The sequence below is a fragment of the Aspergillus sydowii genome (assembly GCF_001890705.1).
Source record: "Aspergillus sydowii CBS 593.65 unplaced genomic scaffold ASPSYscaffold_2, whole genome shotgun sequence".
Lineage (NCBI taxonomy): Eukaryota > Fungi > Ascomycota > Eurotiomycetes > Eurotiales > Aspergillaceae > Aspergillus > Aspergillus sydowii.
The window spans coordinates 2,929,559-2,942,710 of record NW_024467860.1 but is presented as its reverse complement, the minus strand read 5'-3'; the positions used below and the strand labels follow the sequence as shown (position 1 = coordinate 2,942,710).

Sequence of the window (13,152 nt, the reverse complement as noted above, 5' to 3'; positions counted from 1 at the left end):
GGACACATTGTACAAGCCATTCCCGTAATACGCGTTAAAAGGGGAATCAAACGGGCATCGACGCCGGGGAAACTACGATACACGGACGCAAAGACCGATCCACGGTTGACCGATAGCCACGCTCGCTCTACAGAAGGATTGCAATGCCTGTTAATGTAACCAATATAGCGACGACTCGTACGAGACGACGTGGGGAACCAGGGATATATTCCATCAAGGATAAGCTAATTCACCGCCATCGATGACCCTGCCATTGCAAAGCCAATGTTGGCATCACCGAACCCCCGACCAACAGAGCAACAATAATCCCATTGCTCCCATAAAAGCCGACGCTTTTCAACATATCAGGGAACCTGAAGAACGACCCGATTAGCGCTCGGCTGCTAGCCAAAAGCCGTGACATGCACTTACCAAAACGGCCCGATAAATCCCCAAGTCTGCCTGACAAAGGTAATAAAGACACCGACCGCGGCCGGGTCTTTCGAATAACAATCTACCGCATAAGTGATGTCAACAGTCGTGACGATTTGATTCCCAGCAGCCGCAATTGCAGCCCCAACCAAGGGTGTAACGTTCCAATGACTCGAGGCATTCTCGGTTTGAACCAGGAACACCACAACGCCGCAGATAGCGAGACCAATACCGATATAACTGAGCCACAGCCTGTACTCGGGAGCTGGAGCTCGGCCTGCTCGCTTCTCGCGACGCCACATCCATTGGTCTGAGAGATGACCACCTATGTGCTCACCGAGACCGGAGCCGATGATGATAGCGAGGTTCTGGAGACCGACTTCCTGGGCATTCAAGCCGAATTTCTCGGGGAAGACCTGTGGAATCTCAATGGATACCAGGATGCCCGCAAGGAGAAAGACCATAGAGTACGCGATGGCGGGAATTAAAACACAAGGCCGCGCAGCTAGAGACAACGGATAGAGGAAGTCCTTAAGAGTCAGAGGGGTCGGATCAAGACGACCGAACCCGAGAAGATGATGCCTGCTCACTTTCCCGCCACCCCCAGTGGACGGAACATAGAGCGTCTCACGGCCAAGGAAGAAGTAGAGGACAAGTTGGACACCGTTGACCTGGATTATGTTAGAACCCGACGATCCTATATTCATACCATGGACGAAAGGAGTGGCATCGAAGGTCATACTATCGCGAGCGTCCAATAAATCCATCTATAGCCAACTCTCATCACCGCAAAACCGAAAATAAAAGGCGCCGACGGCACCCCGAGAGTTACCATCAACGCCCAGACGCCCATGTATCGAGCACAGTCCCTGGAGAAGAACATCTCACGCACAACGCCACTTCCGATCGCTGCAGCAGGGCAGATAAAGAAAGCTGTTATTGCGCGACATAACCCCATTGTCGCGTAGGAAGGACTTTTAGCACACCCGACATTCCCAACAAGGCTGCAAACCAACGAGAGCAAGAAGATGGGACGCCGACCGTATCGATCTGCAAAGGGCTTCCAGAACAAGGGAGCGGCGCCGAGAATAGCAATGACCAGAGAGGTGAGGTAGCTGGCCCTGTGTACGCTGACGCCCAGGTCCTCGGCGATCTCCACGAAGGCGCTCTGGATTGCTGATGCTGTGAATGTTGCCATCATTGCATGGAAAGCCACGAGGGCTAGGTTGGTGATTTTCTACATATCGATCAAAGGGTTAGTAATTAGCATATGGGGCATTTTGACCAGGATACTAAGTACACACCGTCCGAGACGACCAGTTGTACGGGTCAGCATCGTCCATTGATGGGACGGGTCTGAGCTGCAATGTCCCATGGCGTTTGAGTAGATATTCTCGATGCTCTCTTGATAGGCCATCCTCGCCACCAGCGCTAGAGAATTCGGTCGTGATCCCAGCATCGTCTGCCTCGACATGTTCGGCGTGTGGCTTGTCCATTTTGAATCTGCACAGGCACCTTTCTAATTGACATACGAACTACTACTGGACTGATTACCCTACCTTTATACATCGAGAGTTTGTGGAGATATCCACAATGAAAGACCCCCCGGTCCCATGTTCTCATCCCCGCACCGGGGTAAGTAAGCTTGAGCTGTGGCCCGGCCATGGGGGTGGCATTCTATTCCTAAGACCGGGGTTTGTCGGTTGATGGATCGATATTTGATACCCTTCAACAGCAACGGCAGCCCATGAGCCGATTGGCCGTTGTGTGCGGGTACCGTAGCTGCCCGCCGATTCGCGACCACCAACATAATTGTGGACCAGTCGTGTACCTCCATTTAACCTCCACACTCATCGCTGGGATCGCTCCAGTGACAACTACTCGCACAGCGGAATGCTAGAGTATAGCTCGAGGAACGACGGATCTTGCTGGTCAAATTCGTCCCGGCTGAATGTGGTAAGGAAGTCGCTCGAAGGGCGCCCGATGTTCTGTAGGATATAATCGGTATCCCAAAAGTCGAGGGAAACCGAGGGTGCTATCCTAAGTTCGTCTCCTGAGTGGTGGTTAGAGAAGAGAAGTGACCACTGAAGATATGGTCGCCAAGCACGCACCAAGTGTATCGAAAACAGTCAGGAGTCGCTCAATGCAACAGCCGGCCTTCTGTGTGATCAGACTGGATTTGCCGAGCGTTCTCATAACATTCAGCGTCTCGTCTATCTCCTGGCGAACCGTGATGGCGGAGCTGACATCAAGAAGACCTGGTTCGTGCTTTGTGACAAGCAGAATTGCAAAGTAATGTAGCGCGATCGTGAGCACTGAAGTACGGTAAGCCCCAAGTCATTATATGTAAGTGAGATCCATCATACTCGTGTAATTGCAGGTGTACCAAGCAGCAAAGGTGCTGGTGAACGTTGCGCGGGCGTTGCCGAGCACAGCTATCATCCTGCCCAGCTCGCGCACAGCATGCCAGTCATCCTGGACAATCAAGGGCAATCTCTGTCTTAGACGGTCAAGTGCCCGGGGCTCATGGGTAACTTCCTTACCCGAAAGGAGGAACTGTGAAATGAGAGGGAAATTAGCGAGCATACGCATCCGATAGTATTGAATTGTCAATAGCACGCGTGCAGCCGTGCGACCGTCTGTCGTACCTGGACACGCCGGTAATTCGGACCCTGATACAAGTCCCCCGATTGAGGTCAAATTATCCGACCACTCTTCGATACGCCAGCTCAGGTCCATCCACTGAGAGATCAGAACCTGGACTTTTGGGGAGTCCACCAGCTCCAAGTTACCGCCATACAGCGACTCTATGGCCTGTTCAATAACAGAATGAGATGACCTGTGTTACAGTGAGCGGCGTTTGTTATTGGAAGCGACCAAAGGAAGTAGCTTACGAGATATGGGTCATGTAGAGATCGCTGGTGGTGGGATTTCCGTCGCGTTGCACTTCGCTGTTGATCGCACCAACAGATCGGGGAATCATGAATGGCCGGCCTTGCGTCAAACCGATGATCCTACAAGCCACCATTAGCTTGCTGGATAACTCCACATGAGCTGAATGCTTCCCTGTCGTTCTTGACTACACCATCCCAGAGACGCAAGCGGAGATTTCCCTCACCTGGTCTACCGGAGGCAATGGCAGCCCTAGAATGAAGCCCGACGTGGAAAGCAGCCTTCACACATAGCGCATGAGTTGTATAGCTGGATATCGAGCGCTGATGATTCTGCTTGTACTCGACCACGAGGAGCAGTGCCTGAACTTCAGCAAAAATCAGTTCCCGATTAACACTGGCATGCTAATGTGAAACATACCCAACTCATAGCTAGGACGTTCTAGAGTCCTCGAGTCCAGTAGCGCAACAGATCTCTGGTAGAAATCCTCTCGCCGTGGATTACCGAACGATGCGGACGCATGTGCCCAGACAATGTTAAGTAGTGCAAGCAACACTTTACGAAACTTTGGAGGACGCTGCTCTGTCGCTTTATGGTATTCCTCGAGCAAACCTGACTTGCTGATATATGGAAGTACCATATAAATGGCGGAGAAGAACCGGTCGAGAAGAAGCGTGGCCTCCTCTTTCGAAGGCAGAGTATACAGCTCTTTGGCAACCGGTGCCGCTCTCGCCTCTGGATTACATGCTGACATAGCCGAAGCCTCACTTTGATGCTGGACACAGTGATAGCAAGAATCCAGGCTCTGCGCCGCCCCGTCTGCTGGTAGGTACATCATTGTTGTTTGGGCAAAGATTCTTGATACCAGACGAAACATCGCATAGTTGGAGCTAGGTCCTGGGTTGTTTGTTAGACAAAATTTTGCGCACGGCCTTGGGAGGCTCACCGAAATAGCCAACTTCACTATCTGATGTTTCTGTCAGGGCGTTCGTTGAGAGTACGTCTACAGGAACGCCCTCGTCTACAGCGGTCCGCTGGTCACAAGATTCTTGATCTTTCTGATTGCCCCTGGGTGTATTATCAATCAATGACGAGGCGGGCTCCGTCACCGCTTGAAGTTTCTCCTCGAGAGTCTCTATCCTTTTGAGCAAGTCACCTCGGTTTCCAGCCCTGAAGTATTGTTAGGTGCAAGGGTGTATACAGAGTGGGGCCCTAAAACGCACCGTGCCGCTTTTGTCACACGACTACTACCCTGAGATGGAATGTAGGTGCATTCTAGACGTAGGCTCTGACACCGTGAGCAACTTGGCCGTGTCCCTTCACACTGCGAGGTGTCAATTCATGGTATCCAGACCGAGAGCCGAGCACACTCACCTTGAGCTTCCGGCGCCGACACTCGGCACACGCAACTTCAGTTCTCCGCATCCTGCGTATATTGTCCATACTGTTCTATTGCTATGTCTCTCCAAATCTGGCCAGTTTATCTTGAATCCCTTTCTCTTCTCCACAATGGACCCCCATATCACGGGATTTCCCCCACAGTCGACTGTGGACGCTCTGGCCAATCGGGCGGGCCCTTCCCGGACTTTGCTCCTCCCGAGGGCGTCCTCCGCAGTAGTCGTCTTCTAACAGTCAACGCAAACACAGCAATCCACATCGCCAATTTGCCGTGCCCGTGAGGTGTCGAACATCATCTGTGCGGGGTGATTTGCTTTCAACTGACAAGATGTCTGCCAATCCTGCGTATCCGAGATGTCATCCAGATAAATACCTACCGTGTCCTGGCCCAACCACAATGGATACCCATGTTATTCAATCATTCAATCAAAGAACGATCAAACATGCTAACGGTCCTTGTCGAGTTATCAAAGGAGAGCCTGCTGGTTGCTGGAGGTAGTGTTATTACCGCGAGCATAGTGATATATGTCGTCTATCAGCGCTGTCTCCATCGCCTGGCCAAATACCCGGGCCCGTTCCTCGCTAGCCTCACCGATCTATGGCAGGCTCATCAGTTCTTTACCCTCCAACAACCGTATAATCTGACAAAACTTCACGAAAAGTACGGACCTGTTGTCAGATATGGACCCGATAAACTTAGTGTCACGTATGAAAGCGCCATACCGATCATTTATCAGAAAAGCGCGAGATCCATGCCGAAAACCGAGTTCTACGATGCATATGGAGCCGCTCACCCAAATGTATTCGGTATGCGCGATGAAACAGTAAGTAGAACATGGCCGGAGATTTACTCGGAATCTAATAGCTTTTTCTCTCCAGTTGCACTCAACAAGACGGCGTCATATGTCACACAGTTTCTCCCTGAGTTATATCAAAGAGATGGAGAAGTACATGGATCTTAACATTCACATTTTAAAGGACCGGATCCGGACTTACGGCTCTACGGGGGAAGTTTTCAACCTGAAGAAATTACTGCATTACTATATGATTGACGTGATCGGGGAACTCGCTTTCAGTCAGTCCTTTGGGGTCCAAGAAGCTGATGACGAGTTGCTTGTTCCTCCTGTCATTGAGCACAGCCTCCTAGCCGCCGTGACTGGCGCGTGGCCTTCCATGACAAAGTCGTTGAAGAAGTGGCTCCAGTTTGTACCGCATGACGGTCTTCGAAAGCTCTTTGCGGGTCGAAAGGCTTGTGCAGATCTTGCTTCGAAATGCGTCCAGCGTCGACTGGCGGACCTTAAGGGTGATGGAACCTCGCTCAGCCCGGAAGATAGAAAGGATATCTTGACCAATTTGATCAAGGCCAAGAACCCGGAGACAGGAGAGAAGCTCACACAAATTGACCTGGAAACAGAGGCATTTGGCTTTATGTACGTTTATTTAATTCGTAGTGGGTTTTGGTTGACAACGAACGCTCACAACATCTCAGTATCGCAGGAACCCACACAACCAGCGCTACCTCGTCCCTCCTATTCTACCACCTCCTTCACAACCCTGAGCTCATGAGGAAATGTATCGAGGAGATCGACTCTAATCTCCCCGTCCTCGAATCCACCGAGCCCGCATATTCCGTCACCACCGCCGAATCCTCGCTCCCATTCCTCCGCAACTGTGTACGGGAGAACTTCCGTATCACGCCAGTCTTCACAATGCCGCTGGCACGCCGCGTCATGGACCCAGCCGGGATAACTATTGAGGGAAACCACTTTCCCCAAGGGGTGCGTAGCTGACCAAACGAAATTACTGTTGCTTTTGCTGTAAGTTTTCCGGTTAACCGAGTAGCATCCATATAGACATCTCTCGCCGTCTGCAACCATGCGTTTCACCACAACCCCGCGGTATGGGGCCCGGACCATAACATCTTCAATCCAACCCGATGGGACGACCCCAGCGTGAACGCCAAGGCACGTCTCCTGATGCATTTTGGTCTGGGTGGCCGACAGTGTATCGGGAAGACGGTAGCCACGACAAACATATACAAGCTGTTCAGCACGCTTCTCAAGGAATTCACGTTCGAGCTGGCGGATGAACAGGAGCGGGCGGATGTGGAGTTGGGGAGGTATAAGGGGACGATCCCCGACCTGGTCAGTGTTGGTATTAGTGACATGAAAGGACCATTGCTTGTTAGGGCGAGAGTTCGTTGAGGTTGGAAGGAGGGCTTCCGACCCCAATCGATGAATACATAATTCGCTTCCGCTTCAAGAACGAGTTGGAGACTACCTGGGGAAGCCAAGGATATGATTTAACGTTGTGGACAGTGATTTGCCAGAGCGTGTTTTTTGGCGAGCTAAATGCTTACTGCACAGTAGCAGAACCTTAACTCAAGCCTGGCGCTATGTCTGTGGGACCTCAACCCACTGGATGCTAGTATACCTAACCTAACCTCAGAAACTAGGCACTACCATTAAACAGAGACAAAAATGATTGGTAATGAAAGTGGTTAGTGAGAAGGAATGATTTCCAAATTCCAATCCACCTACGTGCCAGAACAATTTTTGTGGGCCAAAGAGGTTGAGCCGTACAAGTGAGCAACAAGAGTTAAAGTGCTATGGGGTGATCGCTGTTTAAGTATAAAGGAAGTGACCCCGCCGCCGTCATGCTCTCTAATTTTGTTTTTTTTTTGCCCTCTCATCTTCGTCGTCTTCGATCTCATCATCGGGTCTAAACCTACACAGCCCACCGCAACCATGACAAAGGCCCTGTCCGATCTAACTACCACCATAACAACCGCCCTATCAAACCTCCCACCACCAGACCAGATCCAAGATGCTGAACGCATGCACCTCCTGGGGGTACTCAGCCAGCTGCAGGACGCACTGGAGCCTCCGTTGCTGTCTATACAGCGCCTGTGCCTTTCAGTATGTGGTAATCAGAAGAACCTGACTAGTCAATTGACTCTTGCCTTACCTTGCTTTGCCTTGCCCCGTCCTGTCTTTACTAACCCGCAACTTTCTTCTTGGCTAGCACTACGGTATCGTCGTGATCCGGATCGCACAGGGAATGGGTATTTTTGACGCATTTGCTGAATCGGGCGGTGTTGAGATGACTGCGCAGGAGCTTTCTTCGAAGACGAAGGGGGATTATGCGTTCCTGGGTAAGATTTTTTCATACTTTTTTTCTTTTTTCTTCCCCCCCCCTCCCCCTTAATTTTACACAATGCCCTCTTTGTTGGAGTAGAGAGGAAGGGAGAAGAAAGGAAGCCGCTAACGCTGATGGCTACAGAACGTGTCTTGCGTTTCCTCTGCGCTCACCGGCTTTGTAAAGAAACTGCTCCCGCAACATACAAGCCTTTGCCGCAGGCGATGATGTTCGCTGGCGTCTCTGTGCCTGCGAATATGATTAGACACTTGTACGTATTGCAACACATCCGTAACTCGAGAGATACTCACATTTTCCCAGCCATGCATGCATGCAAGCATCCGTGAAGCTCTTCGACTTTCTAGAGAAGAACGAGTACAAAAGTCCCGAAGACGCCTATGATTCGCCCTGGCAGTTTGCGTACAACACAAATGATCACTACTGGGACTGGCTCCAGAAGAATCCAGAGACCCAACAGGCCTTTAATTCAGTTATGACCGGAGCCCAAGAGCACCGCAGCGAGGACTGGTTCGACTTATACCCAGTGGCGGAAAATTTAGACGTCTCCCAATCTCCAGACCGAGCCCTGCTTGTCGATATTGGCGGCGGTGTTGGCCATGACCTTGTAGTGTTTAAGAAGCGGTTTCCTGAGTTACCAGGGAAACTGATCCTCCAGGATCTGCCGCAGGTAATTGACGACATCAAAACCCCGCTTCCGGATGGCATTACAGCCATGAAGCACAATTTTTTCGACGCGCAGCCGGTACGTGGTGCAAAGGCATATTATATGCGGACGGTTCTGCATGACTGGCCGGATAAGCAAGCATTGGTTGCCCTTTCTCATATCCGTGAGGCTATGAGTGAGGACTCGGTCCTGTTTATCCACGAGCATACGATCCCGGCTGGCGCCAATGTGCCGCCGCTGGCAGCGACACTGGATTTCCATATGATGGAGGTTTTCTCATCACTTGAGCGGACAGAGAAGCAATGGGTGACCCTTCTCGAAAAGGCGGGGTTCAAGGTTGCGAAGGTATATAACTATAAGAGTCAACCAGACACCATCCCCAGCGCTCTGTTTGAGGCGACCTTGTTATGATGATGATGCATGGATTGGCGACACTGGTACATTCAGCCCCTGAAGTTACATAACTGGATAAATGCAACTCATTCCTGTACTTGACGTCCACGTTCACTGTAGAAGAAACTTGGATGCGCGAACCGTGGACCAGTTTGCAGCTTGCTGTGACAACTTGAATGTGCTGTTTATAAACTGATTCAGTTCTTCGTCCGTTCTTCCATCGAGACACGAGATCTGCTGTTGGTTATTCGCCTCCAATTCCACCTTTAGCGAGTGCAGTGTCAATGAAGCGACTACATTTGAATTGACAATCGCCTCGCAATGCGGCCAATCGAGCAGCGCATTAATCGCGCGCAAGCGGATCGAATAATCAGGACAGCTGGACGCGATGAGATAGAGACTCGGAAGGACGCCGTAGTCCAGAGTGATTGTTGGACGTTCGGGAAATCGAGCTATGAACGCGTCGTAGAAAGACATCAGATCTTCATAGTCCGGGACAAGCTCGGCAGGGACAGACCCGTCAAACAGACATGTCTTGATACCGACAATTTGACCGCGGCATTGGAGCATGTAGAGTTCCAGCGCGCGTTGTTCTCTGTAGTCAAGCTTGTGGTAGAAGCGATCGCGAAATGAGAGGACCTGCGGGCTGAGTTCACACCACAGAGACAGTATGCGCTGTTGCTGGCTGTACAGATTGTCGTGGTCGGCTTGAATATCAGCGCCGGAGAGAGGCCAGCATTTGGCGAGAAACGGAATGCCGATGTTTATCAGCTGGCGGACACGTTGATGCACGTCGCGTAGACTGTGCAGTGGGAAAGTTCGGTCAGGAGATCCCTCTTCTGGCTGTATATCCGCGAACAAGAACGGCTTGCCAGGGCCAAAATGAGAGAATTCGACGTCTAACCGTTGATACGTTTCGATCAACGAACGGTCTAGCGGAATTGTATGTTGCTGCTGCTCTAGTGCCTCTTTTAAAACTCCAAGACCACCGCGAAGATGCCGCAAGGCACTATCATACTGCCCCAGAAGCAAGTCAGAAATGACAAACAGCAGACAGCAAATCAGCACGACCTCCCGCAGCTGGGGATCCTGCGAAGCCTGGCGACAGTTCAGGATCGAAATTGCACGCGAAGCCTGCTCGATAGCAAACCGGTGCCGCGGCACAAAGAGATTCTCGCCCGACAGACGCATCTGGTTCTGGAACGAGTCTTCATGGACGGCACCTAGCATACTGGCAGCATGATAGACGGCGCGGTCGAGGTGGGCCATCTGCATCGAGACCCGGCGCCAGAGCGGCGAGTCGAAGAAGGCGGCCAAGCTGGGGATGGAGCAGTGCACGAAGTACGAGAAGGACCGCATCTCGTCTGCGGTAGTGTGCCATCCTAGCCGGGATGCGACTGGGGGGACACCCGCAAGCGCGAACTTCTTTGCTGGCAGGCGGGCGAGATCATACCCGTCGCATTTGCGGCCGGTCGACACGCAGTTGTTGCATGCACCGGGCGACTCGTCGCATTTCTTATGGCGGGCGCTGCGATTATCAGTAAGCTTTCTTTCACAGCCTCAGATCGATTATGTTATTCTCACCGGCAGGTTCGACAGCCCGTCAAGGATCGCGAGGTGAACTTTCTGCGACGTGCCAGCGAAGACATGACAACCAGACTAGAGCCCTTACTGATAATGGTTGACCCTTTTTGGTACAGCGGCAAATCCTCTAAGACATTATCAAGGCGAGCAGAGGCAGAGTGCAGACACGGTCGGCGGGAGATGAGGATGATCGCCGTGAGGAAAGCTTGAACTCAGCTGGACTCAGCCTGGACTCAGCCCGGACTTCTTCAGCGCTGATCGGGAAAGATCGGAACGTTGAACTTGCACTCATCCTCCTCCTCTTCGATGTGTATACTTCATTTTCCACACTTTCTGGTTTCCAACTCGATGATTTGCAGCAATGAATTGGCCCAAATGCGCTGATTGGCCTGATTTGTCGGCCAGGAATGCTGCCACCCACGTCTTGCATAATATCGAAGAGATATGCCGATGCGGACTGCAAAAAGCAAAGATGCACACTCTGATTTAATCATCGATTCTCACCTCAGACTCCTGCCACGGTGTCGTATATAAAGATGGTCCAGGACAAGAGCGAAGACGTCACCGAAAGCTATGAATCAGCGCCCGTGGCAGACGAGGAGAGGCAGGCCCGCCTCATAGTGCGACAATTCGACATACGGCTGCTGACCCTGTTCACCGTGATAAACCTGTTCAGCTTCATCGACCGAGTAAACATCGGAAATGCCCGCTTGCTGGGTTTGCAGGAGGACCTGGAATTATCTGGTCTCCGCTTCAATATCGCGTTGACATGCCTCCTCGTTTCATACTGCGTTGTCGAGCTACCATCCAACATCCTCTGCAAGCTCATCGGTGGCCATATTTACGTGCCGATACTAGTCTTCTGCTTCGGCACCGTCACGCTGCTTACTTCGCTGGTGACCGATAGAGGAGGACTGTATGCTTGTAGGTTTATCCTAGGCGTGTTTGAGGGAGGGATATCCCCTGGTCTTGTCTTTCTCCTGTCATTATTGTGAGTTATCCAAAGGTCTATTTGTTCCAAGCCAGCCTAACACCAATAGTTATCGCCGCCATGAACTCGGATTCCGAACAAGCATCTACATCTCTGCATCCTCCGCGAGCGGCGCATTCGGCGGCCTGCTTGCCATCGGTCTAGCCAAACTACCTGCCTGGGGACTGATCCATACGTGGAAAAACATCTTTTTCTTTGAGGTTGAATGTCATTCAAATATACTTTCCACTTGTAACTAACTCTTGTAGGGATTGGTATCGGTTATCCTCGCCGTCATCGCATTCTGCACCATCCCAAGTGGCCCAGGAAGTGCGAGGTTCTTGACCCAGTCGCAAAGAAGGCTGGCTGTAGATAGGATCCAGATCGATGCAGCTGGGACGAGTGAGCATTCACGTACTAGAATGCGGCATGTTATGCAAGGTCTAACGAATCTGCCTATTGTGGCCTGCGCATTGGGTTTTTTTTTTGGGAAGTGAGTCGATACTTCTGTACTTTTTGAAATTAGATAGAGCCTCCGAGAATGCTAATCGGCTTTTTACAGTACATGTGCACAGTCCTTCTCCCTATTTTCGCCATCCATTATCCAGGCAATGGGATACACAGGCGAACTCGCCCAGCTTCTCTCCGTCGGGCCATATGTAAGTCTATCTTGAGAAGCTGGAGCATCGTAGAAGACACATGCTAACGTAAACAAACCAGGTCGCAGCCTGCATTTTCTCCATCATAGTCGGCTACATCTCAGACCGCTACCACACGCGCGGCTGGCTCATCCTGCTCACAGCCCCAATCGGCATTACAGGGTTAGGAATGCTCCTATTCCTCCCAGCATCCAACCCCGGCGCAAAATACGGCGCTTTATATCTCGCCGCCCCGGGGATCTACGCCTTCCTCCCGCTGTGGATCACCTGGGCCGTTAACAATGCGGCAACGCCAACTGTCAAGGCTGTTGCGTCGGGTCTGGTCTTTGCTGTTGGTTCGTTGGGGGGGATTCTTGCCCCGTGGGTGTATTTGGCCGAGGACGCGCCGGAGTATCGGCAGGGTCATGCGATTCTCTTTGCGTTTCTGTTTGGGTCGTGGGGGGTTTGTGCGGGTTTGATAGGGTATATTAAAAGGGAGAATTGGGCGAGGGAGATGGGGAGGAGGGATTGGGTTCTTGATGGCTTGTCGTCGGAGGAGAAGGTGGAGTTGAGTAGTCGACACCCGGGGTTTAGGTATGTTGTTTGAGAAATAAGCTCTTAATCCGCCACATATACCCATTCCCGGGTTGGTAGTAGAACCCCTTCACGTCCAGTAAGGCCTCGAGCTGCTCCGCGTGGATAGTCTGTCCGCCACGATGTCGAATATCTTGATCCAGACTGTATATACTGTATACTCCTGATCTGTAAGACCCGATTGACAACACAGCTTGTACGGAGTATGCAGACTTCATCAGTCGCCCCCGTCCTTACTACCCTAATATTAAAGTTGAGGGGTTGCATTCACATGGCACTGCTCGAAGCGAGTTGGCTCGAATAAACAATCCGGGTCAAGTAACAAATACCACCCTTGGTGGTGGTGTCCTAGCAATAATGCCCTAGTAACAGCGCCACATTCTGCATGAAAAGAACCATGCAATTCCGAGCCCCAGAATTAACGCTTTGTAACGGCCATCTTTGATTAA

General features: G+C 51.4%; 6 protein-coding genes across 6 annotated transcripts; 3 read left to right on the top strand and 3 right to left on the bottom strand.

The window, feature by feature from the left end:
- Positions 1-229: 229 nt before the first annotated feature.
- ASPSYDRAFT_55577 (uncharacterized protein) lies at positions 230-1,907 on the bottom strand (the record flags this gene model as incomplete). The annotated part of the gene is made up of 4 exons (XM_040849058.1): positions 230-353; positions 412-1,082; positions 1,154-1,648; positions 1,716-1,907. 4 exons carry the CDS (start codon positions 1,905-1,907, stop codon positions 230-232), a joined length of 1,482 nt encoding a protein of 493 aa, XP_040706630.1.
- Positions 1,908-2,288: 381 nt separating this feature from the next.
- On the bottom strand, positions 2,289-4,746 carry ASPSYDRAFT_28441 (uncharacterized protein; the record flags this gene model as incomplete). The annotated part of the gene is made up of 9 exons (XM_040844522.1): positions 2,289-2,464; positions 2,523-2,726; positions 2,778-3,250; positions 3,306-3,362; positions 3,430-3,670; positions 3,724-4,200; positions 4,250-4,473; positions 4,527-4,591; positions 4,678-4,746. 9 exons carry the CDS (start codon positions 4,744-4,746, stop codon positions 2,289-2,291), a joined length of 1,986 nt encoding a protein of 661 aa, XP_040706629.1.
- Positions 4,747-5,144: 398 nt separating this feature from the next.
- Positions 5,145-6,905, top strand: ASPSYDRAFT_144222 (uncharacterized protein; the record flags this gene model as incomplete). Its single annotated transcript, XM_040841410.1, has 4 exons — positions 5,145-5,525; positions 5,581-6,131; positions 6,191-6,479; positions 6,555-6,905. 4 exons carry the CDS (start codon positions 5,145-5,147, stop codon positions 6,903-6,905), a joined length of 1,572 nt encoding a protein of 523 aa, XP_040706628.1.
- A 543-nt stretch (positions 6,906-7,448) lies between these two features.
- On the top strand, positions 7,449-8,935 carry ASPSYDRAFT_143068 (uncharacterized protein; the record flags this gene model as incomplete). The annotated part of the gene is made up of 4 exons (XM_040841307.1): positions 7,449-7,619; positions 7,726-7,855; positions 7,954-8,110; positions 8,161-8,935. The coding sequence occupies 4 exons, from the start codon at positions 7,449-7,451 to the stop codon at positions 8,933-8,935; spliced, it is 1,233 nt and encodes a 410-aa protein (XP_040706627.1).
- Positions 8,936-9,028: 93 nt separating this feature from the next.
- On the bottom strand, positions 9,029-10,566 carry ASPSYDRAFT_28438 (Zn(II)2Cys6 transcription factor; the record flags this gene model as incomplete). Its single annotated transcript, XM_040844521.1, has 2 exons — positions 9,029-10,445; positions 10,502-10,566. The coding sequence occupies 2 exons, from the start codon at positions 10,564-10,566 to the stop codon at positions 9,029-9,031; spliced, it is 1,482 nt and encodes a 493-aa protein (XP_040706626.1).
- A 471-nt stretch (positions 10,567-11,037) lies between these two features.
- Positions 11,038-12,716, top strand: ASPSYDRAFT_86470 (uncharacterized protein; the record flags this gene model as incomplete). Its single annotated transcript, XM_040851665.1, has 5 exons — positions 11,038-11,492; positions 11,542-11,692; positions 11,741-11,964; positions 12,034-12,130; positions 12,192-12,716. 5 exons carry the CDS (start codon positions 11,038-11,040, stop codon positions 12,714-12,716), a joined length of 1,452 nt encoding a protein of 483 aa, XP_040706625.1.
- Positions 12,717-13,152: the final 436 nt, after the last annotated feature.